General features: G+C 39.6%; 2 protein-coding genes and 1 long non-coding RNA gene across 3 annotated transcripts; all 3 read right to left on the bottom strand.

The window, feature by feature from the left end:
* Positions 1 to 1,920: 1,920 nt before the first annotated feature.
* On the bottom strand, positions 1,921 to 4,896 carry LOC123472564. The gene is made up of 4 exons (XR_006647045.1): positions 2,730 to 4,896; positions 2,454 to 2,656; positions 2,040 to 2,384; positions 1,921 to 1,969 (listed from the first exon to the last, which is right to left on the bottom strand). It is a non-coding gene; the product is annotated as an uncharacterized LOC123472564 (long non-coding RNA).
* Positions 4,897 to 12,144: 7,248 nt separating this feature from the next.
* LOC116918516 (zinc finger BED domain-containing protein 4) lies at positions 12,145 to 13,534 on the bottom strand. Its single transcript, XM_045174320.1, has 2 exons — positions 13,199 to 13,534; positions 12,145 to 13,135 (listed from the first exon to the last, which is right to left on the bottom strand). The coding sequence occupies exons 1-2, from the start codon at positions 13,439 to 13,441 to the stop codon at positions 12,488 to 12,490; spliced, it is 891 nt and encodes a 296-aa protein (XP_045030255.1). The 5' UTR covers positions 13,442 to 13,534; the 3' UTR covers positions 12,145 to 12,487.
* LOC123472382 lies at positions 13,535 to 14,925 on the bottom strand. Its single transcript, XM_045173794.1, has 2 exons — positions 14,432 to 14,925; positions 13,535 to 14,356 (listed from the first exon to the last, which is right to left on the bottom strand). Exons 1-2 carry the CDS (start codon positions 14,531 to 14,533, stop codon positions 13,535 to 13,537), a joined length of 924 nt encoding a protein of 307 aa, XP_045029729.1. The 5' UTR covers positions 14,534 to 14,925.
* Positions 14,926 to 15,283: the final 358 nt, after the last annotated feature.

Genomic DNA, 15,283 nt, shown 5'->3' with positions numbered 1-15,283 from the left:
AAGGTCGGAGTACGTGGACGACTACAGCAGCCGCCATGAGGATGATTGGAAGGGCCAGCGGCAGGTGGAGGTTCAGGGGTCGTGTCCGAAGACGTATCGTCCCCAGGGGGTGGGCATGGATTGCAGGTTGAAGGCATGATGGGCAAGGGTCTTCGGGTAGGATCCTGTGCAGAGGTACCGGCTGGAACGTAACGATTGGACAAGTCTCTACGGTGCATTACTGTGGCCTCAATTGACTTTAAGGACGCCCGAGCAGGGATGTCTTGTGTAGCAGCGAGTGACTGTGATCGTTTTGGAAGGCGTGTCTCTTGGTCCAGAACTTGCTCTTGTATCGTTCTCAGATGGATCTTGTTGACTTCCATCGTTGTTTTTAGACCTTCAATCTGAGCATTTAGGTCCAAGTTAACCTCTTTGATCTTCTGATCCATTTCACGTAGACTCTGACGTGAATCTTTCACCAAGTTGGTGTTAGCGGCGATTTCTGATGACGTCTTTTCCGCGCTGTCAATGAGTTTGCTCAGGTGCTCACCCATGCCTTTCAGCGCCTTGCTTAACGTTTCCGTAGCCGACGTGGTGCTCGCTTCCATCTGGATTCTTGCACGTTCCATCTTGACTTCCAGTTCCAATATCTGTTTCTGGATGCACAGATCACGCTGGCTGGGTTGACCAAGGGAAACATTTGACGTCGAACGGGTAGACCTCTTCTGTGATAGCGTGGTACTAACTGTGACGTCTGAAGCTGTCGTACCAATAGAGCTGGCTGAGTGACGTGACGACGTGGCATACCTAATGGCGAAGTTGAGGATTTCCACGTGGTCGGTGTCGAATTGTACCTCCCATTTTTCACATGCTTGACGTTGTGGATCCGTAATGTCGGGCAAGCTCTCCATATACGTGTGGTGAAGATCTTTGACGTCTTCGTAGATACGAATTAATTCGTCTCGCCATGCTGCAACTTGCAACTTCTTGAGTCTGATGGCTCCCAACTTGTGATCTACCACTGCTTTTCTGAGCTGATTCGTTAACTTCGTGTGGGCCGCCTTTCTTCTCCCACGTTTCTGCTTGAGATCGTTGTCTGGGAGGAGGGGGCCTTCATTCTTCATTGCTTCTGGCTTCATTTCGTCTTCTATAGAGATATTGCCGCCCGACTCAATACTCTCGGCTTTTGCTACGGCTTCACTCATGACGTAGAAACGTTCAAAGACAAGGAAGTAGTCACACGTAAACGGATGTCGATGATTCACGTAGATACAGCAACGATACAGTCAGATACGTAAAGGCGTGGTAGACCGGGTTTTGCCTTCAGGATGGCGTGGACGTGGGTCAAAGTCTTACAAAGGGGAATACCCGACAATTTTACTGAATCTAACAGGTTTTACTAGGGATAACAAGAGAAATGCACGTGTTCGTTAAATCCCGGGTTTCGGCACCATTTGTAACGCACCTGACGTGCTTGCAGGCGCGTTGCAGAGAAAAGATAAGAGAGTTTACTTGGGGGGAATTTAAGCACACTGTATTTCTGTGAGAAAAGGGGGGAGAACAAAGAGAGAGAGAGAGACTGGGAACTTAAAGTTTATACTGGTTTACTGGGGAGGTAAACGAGAGATCCTCGTCCACGACCGTTACGGTAGTACTGAAAAAACAACTGAACTAAAAAAGGGGGCAAGGGCTTCTTAACGTTAACATAAATTTAAAGGGCCCTTGCCACCTACAATCCTGCCCGTGAGGGCAGCACCGTAGGTGACAACATCTCAATGATATCTTTCTGATTTCTTAAAGATATCCTGAAGCCATCTTTCTGACTTCCTGAAGACATCTTTAGGTCATCTTTCTAAATCACCAAAGATATTTTTTGGACATCTTAAAGATTTCCTAATGACATCTCAATGATATATTTCTGATTTCTTAAAGATTAAAGATATCCCTCTCTCTTGTGCTTCTTAATGGCCGAAGCAATATTAGATGAGTCCTGAATAAACAAAGAATACATTTGGATAATATAGAACTAACAAATTATACGTATAGGCCTACTCACATACCTCGTGTTCATAAAAAAAATAGTCTCCGGCTGTGCAACTTCGTTTATTTGCTGAGATTATGACCGGTAGCAGTTCAAGTACCGCACAACTTTCACTTTCTAAAAAAAAAGGAGGTAAGTGTAATACAAATGTAAACAAGTGAGTTAGTATAGTATGGTGGTAACAACTTGCCGAAACATTTGTTTTCTATTGAAGATTGGTAACGGTTTAGTATTTTTTTCACCGCTGTATTTTTGTGAAATTTACGGGCAACTGCTATCACTATACTGGTACAATGTCTTCCCATTTTTTTTTGAAATTTTTGCAAGTACGGGATCCAAGTATTAGGTCAAGTTCAGCGTAAAGCTGCAATGAAATGTTGCATCACACTTTCATAATACTATATCCAACCTATCTATAGGCCTATTAACTTACATAATGTTGCTGGTTCAACAACGGGCACCTGGTTTTCAAGATGTCTTCTGGAGATGTTATATAACCTATGGTGATCTCATAACGGCGACCTTTGAAAGTAAGCTTACAAAGTGACTTAAGTGCCCCTGTACTTCCACTGTCTTTGTACAGTTTAATCAACTTTTCATAATTAATTTTGTAAGATGCCATGTCGAGGTTGTCATCTATTAAAAAAGATAATAATGCAGATAACATGATATTACTTAACTTTCGAAATTATTTATAATTTTTCCTTACTTGCATTGCCTGTACTTTCAGAATGTACACCTGGATCCAAATAGGAAATCTTGTTTTCCAGGAAAGGTCTTCCTCCATTAGTACTGTAAGGACGAAGAATAGTTTTCTTCCTTTTCCTTACTTTTAATATTGAATATGAGGAATAGTTGTGTGTGATGATGATGAGTTTATTGTTGCACAACGTTTTTGCCAAAGACCGAGATAACAGTTAACAAGACGATTCCGATTTTAAAGAGACTTACTGGTGAAGACTGCAAAGAGACTCAAAGATGAACGAAAAGCGACTGGAACATGACTGACACAAGACTGACTGCTGATGAAGACTGCAGAAGACTGCAAAAGAGACTGACTGACAATCTGGAAAGGGGCAACATTTATACGAAGGAGCAAGGTCACTTAGGGTTAGGTGTCGCAAAGGGAATTAATATTTTGTGTGTAAATGTAACACCTATGTGGAGAATTCACACGTTTGAAGGCCAGGTGGAAGGGAGATTGAAGGCCGGAGCCATCGGTAGATGACCTATCGGCGGAAGAGGGGAAAAGGGTTGTAAGCGTGGGAAAGGAGAAAGGGATGTAAGGAACGCGGCTGACCGTTCCTTACATAACATCCCGTGGCGAAAGATTGCGTCCTGCAATCTATAAAAGATATAACGACTGGGACAATGTCTATTTCTTAGCACATCATCGCGGCAGTCGAAGGATAATGAGGGATGCGCTCCGTCTGGCGGAGGATAATTGTATATAATTTTTGTTGATTTTTTTTGTGTGCACTGATGAAAACCAATTTGATATTAGACCTTTGAAGTTAGTTTTGAGGCTTAGGTTGCTGTGAAAAATAAAATAGTCAAGGGAATTAGAAAAAGAATGGTGATTTCAGCGAAGTCATTTGAAACAGTAAATGCATTGATCGATAGTCCGTGGATGAATCTCCTTTCCGTGATGGGTTAAATATCCGTGGATAAATCTTCTTTCCTTGATGGCTGTTGAGTCACTTGTGCTGATGAACATGTTGGTGATAGTAAATTGTGTTTGGAAGTACGATGAGAACGGCGAAAACTTGGTCAAGAATCGGCTGTTGGATATGGTTGGTGATGTCGACTTAATTTTCAATTTGGAATAAGCATAGAGGTATGGTGGAGATAAGTGGTATTTTTCATCTTTACATTGGGCCTTGGGTGGTTTAATGGATCGCTGAATCGCTGAATACAGTAGTGACCTTTTAAAGCTGTAAGGTTCTTTTCAAATTTCTTGAATTGCTCCCAATATTTTGGTAGAATTGACTTAATAGGGGTGTTGGAAAGGAGGTTGTTGAACTGCTTTTTGATGCATGATGGTCTGAAGTTAACAGCAGATGAAGCGGTTGTTATAGTAAAACAAAGAGCCAAACACTTTAAAGTAGTATTTGTTGGTGAATAGGTAGTATCTTTGATATTGCTCGGTTCTCGATGGCAATGTGTTTGAATTTCTTCAGTTGACGAAAAAAGGCTATTTATCTTGATATTCTTCGGGAAGACTTGATCCTCGTTTTCGTAGTAAGAGATGGCTGTTAAATCTTCTTGAACAACCGTTAAGGTAGCGCATTTTGTTAAAGATTCGTTTTCCTCCAATTTTGTCGAAGCTTCCTTTGGGGATTGATCTCCTATCGTTGTTGGAAGTTCAATGGTGATGGAAAAAGCTTCGCTGGTGCCTATGCTTGTGTTTTCTGGCGTTTGTTTGGCACTGATGATTATAGCTGGTTCTTGTGTAGAAACTTGAGTTTCAAACTTACGTGTAGAAATGTCTCTAAAAATTTTTCAAAATTTTTTCAATTGACGTATAATTTTTTCGCTCCATACTGTCTTAATCATTGTCGTATTTATCTTGATAGTTTTTTGCATTTTGAATTAATTTTTCAGTGACAGATAGATGGCGCTAAAATGTTGCTTTAGGTTAACGGTGGCACTGGTTAAAATCTTTTCGGGGTTCGGGGTACGAAGTTCACTGTCACCAAATGTAAGGCTTGGCTCTCCGGGTGAGAGTAGGCTTCCAGAATAAGACGAGATAGAGAGGGGAATTTAGGTTGACTTACAGTGTGCGCATAGTGACAACTAGCGGCGGTAGAATAGAACGCGGCGGGTCGGGGCACCAAACAGTTTATTCAACACAAACGCAAACACTTACAAAAATTTAAAGAACTTGTCGAGTTGAGCACTAGAAAAAGACTGAATTCGTTAGGGTTTTGGAGGGACATTTTATACGGGAGAACAAGGTCAGTTTAATTCAACATACGGGGAAAGGTAGAGAATATTTTAGTGTAAAAAGGTACCGGGTAAGGGTTTTCGTGTTAGGGTTCTCCGTGGGAACCAAGGTCTCACATCGGAGGTGTGAAATCGGCGGTGGTAACCCACATAACACAATGCAGTCCGTCGGATATCTGACAGATGTCGAGGTCGGAGGTTGAATACATCTTTTTGATATCCGGCGGACAGCCCGACATCCGATTTGGATGTTCTATGGATGTAATTTCTTTTGGTTTTGACCGCCCTAAACAGCGCCTCGGACATTCTAATGATATCCGAACGGGCTTTCATTTGGCTATAAATATGACATGTATGGACCTATAATCTTTAAAAAACATTAGGCTATATCTGGATTCGAAGTCAAGGCTCCCGCACCACAGTCGAATATTTTTTCACTGTGCCAATCAACAGATATATTAACCATCATTTTCGAACAATCCAATCGAAATAATGTAAAACACTTGATTTTTTTCGACAACAAATAACCAACAGGATTTTTAAGAAGTCAAGATAATGTCGAACATAGGTTAAACCAGAAGTGTATAAATTGCAATTAAACGATTTATGCTAAATATTTTTTAAATTTTAAACTTTAGCATTATTTATTCAATTTAAAGTAGTTTTTTATTATTTGAAATGAAAATCCTATCATAAGTATACTTGCTTCGAATATTATTAAATGCCGAATAATAAATATTTTCTGTAAGTTAATTTCCAATGGCTTGATTCCCGTAAGCTAAACGGGAAACCTGTGCAAACAAACTCACGACTTACATATGTTTTATCATTTTTTTGTAATTAATTAACAAGCATTCCACCACTCAAGTGCACCAAATTCATGGACCCCATTTTTTTTCTTATTCCGCTCTGGGATGTAAAATTCTAAAAAAAATACAGGCCTATCCATTTTTTTACTTTGGATTTGCCTGTTTTTTCAGAATTCTAAAATTTCCTGCCGTTCGGGAGATATTTCATGATAAAGTTAGGGTTTTTTCAAATTTTTGAAATTTGGGGGGGGGGGGTTTGGTATCGCTTTTTGGGAAAAAGAGAAGCGTTTAAAAAAAATTAATTGTACCAAAAGTTTGCTTGGCCATCCCTCAATGCAAATCCGAAGGGAAATCTTTTTCCGGATTTGATTGGCCGAGTTATTCGCAATCTAGTAAAGGGCTCATTTGGCTAGTTTCCCACCCAGCCTAGCAGCCATTTTTTTAACACCTCCCTCGCGCTCCTGGCGGATTACTACCAAAGCTACGATTTCTCTGCACCTCGGGCTTCAAGTATGTTAGTAATCGATAACTGACAGTTGGATATCGATTGCGAACGTTTTCACGATGCATAATATAATTTCGTCTGCAGTTGACGTTTGGGACCGTGCGAACACAGTAAACACCGAAATGCATTCCCACATAACACAAGGCAGTCCGTCGGATGTCCGACAGATGTCAAGGTCGGATGTTGAGTACATCTTTTTGATATTCTCCGGACAGCCCGATATCCGATTTGGATGTCCTACGGATGTAATTTTTTTTGGTTTTGACCGCCCTCAACAGCGCTGTCGGTCATTCTAAGGATATCCGAACAGGTTTCATTTGGCTATAAATATGACATGTATTGGACCTCTAATCTAGAAAAAACATTAGGTTATGTCAGGATTCGAACTCGGATCTCCCACACCGCAGGCGAATATTAGTCCACTGTGCCAATCTATAGATATATTATCTATCATTTTCGAACAATACAATCGAATTGTTGTAAAACACTTGAGCTTTTTCGATAACAAATCACATACAGGATTTTTAAGAATTCAAGATGATGTCGAACTTAGGTTAAACCAGAAGTGTATAAATTGAAATTAAACAATTTAGGCTAAATATTTTTTGAATTTTAAACTTCAGCATGATTTATTAAGTTTAAAGTAGTTTTTTATTATTTGAAATTAAAATCCTATCTCAAGTATACTTGCTTTGAATATTATTAGATGCCGAATAATATTTATTTTCTGTAAGTTAATTTCCAATAGCTTGGTTCCCGTAAGCTAAATGGAAAGCCTGTGCAAACAAACTCACGACTTACATATATTTTATTCATTTTTTGTAATAAATTTAAAAATAAACCATCCGGCAAATAGATAATGTAAAACCCCTACTTACTTCATCTTTAAGTAAATAGCTTTTACTCGATTAAGGGAAGCTGCGGACTTCGTTCGATGGTATATTCCCTTAAAATGTTCACATGATTCAAACAAGTCGATAAATGTCTCAAACGATTGGAGGCATACATAGGGCTCGGCCCCGCGACGATCGGGTACGATTTTGGCCGAACCGCGCGGTTCCTTTTTTTAAAAAGGCCAAACCGGTGCGGTTCGGTTTATCAATTTTTGGGAACCGATCGCACCGCGGTTTCCGCGGTTTTACCGCGGTTTGTTGAGTCACACCGCGGTTCTTACGGGTCACACCGCGGTTTTAGGAAAACGGTTTTAGGAAAAACAACAATACACCGCGGTTTTAGGAAAAACCGCGGTGTGACCCGTAAGAACCGCGGTGTGACCCGTTAGAACCGCGGTTTTAGACAGTTTACACAACAAGTTTTACACAGTTTACACAACAGTATAAGTCGTAAATTATGTGAAAAAACCAGTTGTATTTTTGACCACATCATTACAACAATTTTCTTAATCATCATTCGTCAATGTTTTCAATATCGAATTCAGTCAGATTGTGGGAACGTGAATCAATTTCTTTGATCAAACCGGCTTTAAACCATGAGCGCAAGCAGATGAGGGCTTCAACAGTCTCGGAATTAAGGCTCATCCTAGCAATTCCAAAACAATCTTTTCCAGTGCTGAACGCCCTCTCACTGCCTGCACTAGTGGCTGGAATGCTTAACATATCTCTAGCCATGTTTGATAGTTTAGGCCATCTTTTAGACCTTTGGTCCCAGTAACTTAGTATATCGGTCGGATCACAGTTACTGGGCTCGGTCTCCTCATTCACATACTGTTTCAATTCATCTGCTTTTGATTCAGTAGTTTTTGTGGATATAATAGCAGCTATGAAAGAATGGTCCTCGTTTACTTGCCATTGTGCATTCAGTCAAACTCAAACAGCTTGTGGTGCGAATGTGACTATACAGTATACAGCATTCAGCATAACAGCAATGCCTGACAGCCTGACCTGACTCAATTAAGTGTCAGTCAGTCAAAGTTCGAAGTTCAACTCAGGTCCCACCTGGCAACCATTGGCACCACTTTACGCTCAACGCGATTTGATTGGTGGATTTGAAATTTCCGCCAAATTTTCAAAAAATTTCAAAATGGCGGCGGTTCGCACCGGTTTGACGAATTCCAAACCGAGAACCGCACCGAAGTCAAAAACGGCTAAACCGAACCGACGGTTCGGTGATTTTTGGCCGGCAAACCGCGGTTCGCCCCGATCGAAAACGATCGGGGCCGAGCCCTAGGCATACATACAGGCCGTAGCCGTATAGCCAGCGTCAAGCACAACAAAGACACAAATAAGACAAGTTTAAACGGGGAACGAGCAAGCCAGTAGCAGGTCGAATAAACGACCTGACACTTGACTCGCGAAGGGGTGAATCAACACTAGACTGGGTGAACAGCCCAGCGTTGACTAACGAAGAATTACAATTGATGGGGTTTTATACGACAAACAAAGTCAACGCGATCACCAACGCAAGGTGAGCGTAATGAAAGGATGGAAAGGAAAATGACTTGTTTCCAGGAATGAGAGGGAGGATATTTTTCCAAGAAAGAGTGAGCTGATGCATTCCTTACAATAATTACTCCTAAATTTTTTTAATTTTTCGTATTAAATGCTGGACTTAAAATAAAAATATGTTCAAGGGTAAAATTTGAACACGGTTAAGTTTTCCCCTTTTGGAAACAAAGAAATTTTTACAATTAATAATGAAACTTAGTGATCGGCCCCAATTAGTTCTAATCGAGTTAACCGCCCCGAATCGATAAAGTGCATTCGGGGTTGAATTGAGGTGCCACTTTTTCAACCGGGGCGGTGCGGGGAAAAATTTGAGGTTAACCCGTTGCCCCGAAGCAATAAAAAAAAAACGCCATTCTTTCGGTTTCAGAGTAAAAATCGGGGCAAGCGGGTAGAACGAGCTATTATCGGGGTTATTATCGGATAGATCGGGTGAAACAGTCAATCGATAATGTTTTTTGCATTGATGAATCGATTGATTGCAATCCAATTGATTGCAAACCCCAATTGAATTCGGGGAGAAGAATTTTCCACCCTGAGCCATGCCTCGATGGCCTGAAATGAGAAACCGATTTGCAAAAAAGCGCCTCGATTGGCTCGAGGCCGATCCTTAAATGAAACAATTGAAAATCTTCTTGGCTGTTGGAAGGAGGTCCGTAGAATATAATTTTCTCACATCCATTGCACTTCCAAGGTGACTAGCCGACGGACATTCCTGGAACTACCCATTGAGTACATAGATATCTAACAGATGTTCGGCCATGATTCGGACATCCGACGGCAGAAATGTGCTATATGGGTTGGGAACTTATTGAGGAATCATCAAACGGCATTTTGTACAGCGAAACGCTGAACGACTATTTTATAGACGAGAAAAATGAAAGAAGTCCTGTTGAAATCAGGGCCGTAATTAAAAGATCTAATGTAAGAAAATATCAATTTTTTGATATTTTCAGAATAAGATGCCACATCAATAACCGCAACTATATATTACAAAATAGGTCAGATTTGAGATGATTCTATACTTTAACATTCCTCTGATACCTGTTGCATGTTCGGCATCATTTTCGACCTCTCGTCTTGTTTTTTTGGCAGTTGGACCTTGATTGTCAAAGCTGCTTACGTTTTTCACACGACCACCTTTCGAACTGAATTGCTGCTTGGCCACTCGTCGTTTGTATTCCATAATCCTCTTTAATTTTGAGTAAAAGATAGCCTGCATAAGGAGAGATTTAGTGACAATGGCAAGCATGAATTACCGAAAATAAATACAAACGTTTGTTGCAGTTTGTTCTTTCTTGTCAAGTATGTGGTTTTGAAATCTCGCCAACGTGGTGTCCACAACAAAACGGATAGAATCTGGATGTGGATGCAGCGTCTGAATCTCAATGGAGTCGGCTAATTTCCGATATACAGCCTTATACTCGTTTTCGGACAATAGAGTTTTCTCATTTTTCATCTTCTCGGTCAGGTCGGTTCCGAAAAATGATGGCACTTTGTATCTTTTAGTATCAAGTCGACGATACCCTTTATCATTACGTTCTGACAAAGGGAAAATTTGGCTGTAAATTTCCTGAGCATTCACCTCTTCATCAGAGTCTGTGGAAAAAATAATTACGACAACATTCACTTTCATTAAGCCTACTGTACTAATCATACCACTAGGGGGCCGTTCACAAAATACGTAACGCATTTTTGGTCAATTTTTGACTCCCCCTTCCCCCCTTGTAACGGTCCGTAACAAAGTTTACTACCCCCCTCCTAAAAATACGTAACAAATGTTCAAACCCCCCCTCCAAAACCAGAATCATATAATTGAGAGAAAATGACTGCAATGGAGAAAATACCATTTAGCAGACAACAGTTGTCATGACAACAACAAAAATAGTAGCTAAACAGCATTTTTTTTTTTCTTTTTCTGCAGAAATTAAAAGTTCCATGAAATAATTGTTCTGGTACGTAACATTTTATGAAACCCCCCTCCCCTCCTTGTAACAAAGCGTAACAAAACCAACGACCCCTCCCCCCCCTTTCGTGTTACGTATTTTGTGAATGATCCCTAGGCACCTGCTCAGAACCTTGTTCAGAATCCAACGCAATAGAACTAAGTTGCTTAGATGTAGAAGCGATCACCAAATTGTATATGCAAAATAAATCAAATGATTACGATAAAATTTACTTTCACTAAGTATACAATTTACCACTAGACACATCATCACAATCCAATCCAGAATCAAATGGAGAAATAGTGTTAAGAAGCTTGGATGTAGTAACATTCCCCAAATTGCCTGTAATAAGAAATCATAGAAAATTTTACTAGACATTCTGTGTTAAATGACTAAATAATATACCTGAATGTGTGTAATCTTGAAAAGATGTTCGTGAACTATTTTGGTGAAGAATGGGAGTTGAGTGGAGTATGTTATCAAAGTTTTGTGACGATTGTGACTCATGCATGAAAGGGACAACCACACCTTCAAAAGTGAACTGTGGGATTTTTTTCCACGACACAGTGCACTTCAGATAGATGTTTTAGGGGCGAATTATCAGATATCTTTAGCCATTTACTCACTCGGAACTCACTCTCTATTTCAAAACTACAATACCCTGATTCAAAGACACTAGCTAACTTTTTATTTTTAGCAACCATACGATTTGCAATTTGTTGCAAGTCGCTTTGCTCAGTTGAGCTTTATTCTAGAATAATTTCGTATGGGACATTTGCCCTATCGTCAACTAATTCGACAAATACACACCGTTTCTTCACGTTATCGAGAGACGCCATTTCCGTTCCCATACAATAAAATCTGACAAGTCTTACACGGGTTAGAGGTTGCCGTCTTGCCCTGTTACATAAGACCATGCTTGTTTGCGTACCTTTTTAGTAAATTGTTGGCAACATAGCTACGTCATATTTGCTTTGGTTTCCATATTTTTGCAAAAGTGAATATTATTTGTAAAATCGTAAATTTACTGCTTGGAGATGCAGTCACTTCTCAACAAACAAAAAATTCTGGAAACTTTACTCGATTCTTATACTTGCAAAATAGAAGGATGTAACACCGTGACAAATTCAAGTCAAAAAATGTTGAGTCATCTAAGAGTGTATCATAAAAAAGATGGAAACTTTACAAGTCCTTGTTTATTCAGCACTGAGTGTTTTCACTTGTCAAACTTCAAATCTTTTGATGGATTATATCGCCATTTAAAAACATTCCACCCGAGTTTTTTTTATAGTCCTGCGATTGAACAATCGCAAGTTATTGAAGCGTGTACCGAAACAGAAGTTGTGAACAATAACTCAGGAATTGAAATTGGTAAGTGATTGTAGGTTACTAAAAGCTGTCCGTAACCTTTTATTAAGAAACTTTTTAAATTTTTAGACTGTGAGCTGCATTCCTCGCATGTTGAATTTAGTGCTGGCGGTGGTACCCGCCGGTGCTACTACTCGGGTACTCCAACGGGTGAGGGGTACCGTACTCGAGTACTGCACATCATTGCCACGTTATAGAGTACAGACACGTTAAATATTCCGCAACGAAAATTGTTTGTTGTTTGGGACAAACCAAAAGAACAGTGGCGTTTATGTAAACTCAAAATACGTTTTTCTTTAATTAAATAATAATAGCTCATTAATACATTAAGTCTCTGAAGTTATAGTCAGTAAATAACAACTTCTCAAAACCACGAAATTGAAATAGTTTAACAATTTAGTGATTGGCATTCACAATGTAACAAAAACTTTTTAGAATTTCACAGTAGTATTTTGAGGAAATAAAGACAGATTTTGCGCGATACCACACACCATGCCAGCTTTTTGGGCGCTTAAGGAAGTTCGACGATCATTAACTATAAGTCCCATCTTCGAACAAATTCTTTCACAAGACACGGAATTCATAATAATGCCCAAATATCTAGGAACTAATTTATAAAGCCTTGGGTATTTCTCTTCATGCTGATACCACCATTTAAGAGGGTCCTCCAACCGCCCTATCGGCAGTTCAGCAAGATATCCATCAACTTCCATTCTAGAGCCGACGGTACTATTTGTTGCCGCTTGCTTTACAGCAATTGATCGATCCAGATCATCGAATATCGAGCCTTTTATGTCATATGACACTTCAGTTTCTTGTTCTTGGCCTACTGCTGCTGCTACGTCATAGAGCGCTCTTCTTGCATCTTCCACAGTTTCAGCATTCGGAAAGGTATGTGTTTTATACCTAGGATCTAAAATAGTGCACATTCGCAACGTTGGGTTCGTTGCACGAGACGCAAAACCACGATGAATCATCGATCTCTTCAATGTTTCAGCAAAGGCAAATGCCTCGGGGTGTGATTCAGCTATCTCGCTTTCATTTGCCACCTTTAGAAGCTGAACGGACAGGTAGATGATCTAAAATCGTGGAGAAAACTAAAAGTTCAAGCAGTAAAGAAAAATTTGTGTTAATAATGTTACCGACGAAGCAGTGACGTTTTTCTCTGATGACATTATAGTTGTGACCTCTTTAAATGGTTTCACAATGTCCCTTAGCTTACGTAAATCTTGTAATTCACTTCGAGTAGGGCAACAGAACTCGTCATCTTCACTACACACCATTTGAACCGCTGTAAATTGTTCCATAAACCGTTCAAGCATATCATAAGTGGACGACCAACGTGTTTCACAGTCCCGCTTCATTCGATGTTGGGGCATTTTCATGTTTTTTTGTATGTCTCGCAACCGATCAGAAGCTTTACAGCTCCTTTTAAAGTGGGACGATATGTTGCGGACATCAGTCAACAAAGCGGAACACTATGGCAATTTAAGTGCATCTTTCACGACCAAATTAAGCGTGTGTGGATAGCAACCAAACCAGAATAGCTTCAAAATTCGAGCTGTGCATTTCATTACCTCAGCATTATCGGATACCATCGTGTGCACTTTTCTTGATAAACCTTGGTGTTTAGATAACAACTTCGTTATCGAATTTGCATGTCCGACAGCCGTTTGATCAACTAGCTTGGCAACACCAAGCGAGATTGATTTAAATTTATCTTGCAAAATGAAGTGCCCAGTAAGATCTAAAAAATTTTCAGTTCCTTTTGAAGACCAGCCATCACTGGAAATAACAACATCAGTTGCCTTACTGAGAACTTCTTTTGCTTCAACTCCAATTGTTGCTTCTAGTTCTGGCACTAGTCGCACTAGTGGCACTAGTCGCACTAGTGTTTTTCTTGACGGCAACTTATATTTGTCGTTTAGAACACTGACAAATCTCTTGAAAAATTCCTTTTCAACAACTTCAAAAGCTTGAAAATCAGCACAAATCCATTCAGTTAATAATCGATCGATTTTCTGCGAAACCTCAGTCGTTGGGCGAAGCTCTTTAGCTTTCTGTGACGGTGGATGAGGTCGTTTTCGGCAGCCTGAAGCAATTTTGTGAATATTTTCCAATTGCTTAATCATATTCGATGTTGAGCCACCTGATCGGTCTTGAGGCTTTTTACAATAGTTGCAAATGGCTTTGTATTGGAAGTCTGGGCATTGCGTAAAATGATCCCAAATAACACTTTTATTGCTTTTTGCCGGCTGGGCAATTATTTCATCATCATCATCTTGATTTTCGTCACACAGCTATATATCAACAGAATAAGGCATTACTGCTTAAAGAAATCAGAGCATGCTCATAAAAAAATAATCTATACGTACTTGAATGCCTGCTTCGTTCATTAATGAATATACGTCATCTGTATTATTAGAGTCGAAAGAAGCATTACTTGTTTCAGGTGTCAATGCTGATATTGCAGCCATTTCTTATGAAAAAACGGAATACTATTAAGCTACGCACAAATTGCACTAGTCTTACGTCATTTAAGGAAATGAGAAAAAAATATGAAATGTTTACCTTTAAAATCTTTGTAATCTGAAAAAGACTACGTGAAATTTTTAAACAAAAACCAACGATTTGTAAAGCAGACACGAAATTGAAATGAAACGAGCAACTTGTAAACAAAAACAAAGCAGATTTGATGCCAAATTTGTTTTTATAGTTTTGGGTACCACAAGCTAACTTAATGTTTTTTACAGCGAAAGTTACAAAAAAATTTTAATTATACGAACAAAACCGATAAAGGTATATTTGAATTCGAAATATTTACGGCTGACTGTAACCGGGTACACGAGTAGAAAACTCGATTATCGATTAGTAAGGGATACCACACGAGTATCGAGTAGAAAGTTCGGTACCACCGCCACCACTAGTTGAATTAGTAAAACCTAGAGATGTTGATTTACAACACCTTGGTACAGATTTTGTCCTAAACATGTTGACGGAACAAAAGTTAACCCAAGTTAATGTCCAGTATGTCATGGAAGCAGCAACGACTTTGATCAATGAAGCTGTAAAACAGAAAGTGCAACAAGCCATTTCTTTTTTGCAACAAAGCAATGTCTCAATGGAGACTGATAATCATGATCGTGATGCTCTGATCCCATTGTTGAATTACAAGGAAGATCCCTTTGTTTCACTTCGCAATCAGTATGGACATAACAATTACTTTG

This window comes from Daphnia magna, linkage group LG5 (genome assembly GCF_020631705.1).
Source record: "Daphnia magna isolate NIES linkage group LG5, ASM2063170v1.1, whole genome shotgun sequence".
Taxonomy (NCBI): Eukaryota; Metazoa; Arthropoda; class Branchiopoda; order Diplostraca; family Daphniidae; genus Daphnia; species Daphnia magna.
Note: the sequence above shows the minus strand (reverse complement) of the source record. Positions and strands in the feature narration are given on the sequence as shown.

Bases quoted from the DNA above. Each gene is read 5' to 3' on its own strand.
- LOC116918516 (XM_045174320.1), bottom strand. From the start codon at position 13,441: ATGAAAATGCCCCAACATCGAATGAAGCGGGACTGTGAAACACGTTGG. The intron at 13,136-13,198 runs GTAACATTATTA...CCACGATTTTAG, and splicing joins AAAACGTCACTGCTTCGTCG to ATCATCTACCTGTCCGTTCA.
- LOC123472382 (XM_045173794.1), bottom strand. From the start codon at position 14,533: ATGGCTGCAATATCAGCATTGACACCTGAAACAAGTAATGCTTCTTTC. The intron at 14,357-14,431 runs GTACGTATAGAT...GTTGATATATAG, and splicing joins TGAACGAAGCAGGCATTCAA to CTGTGTGACGAAAATCAAGA.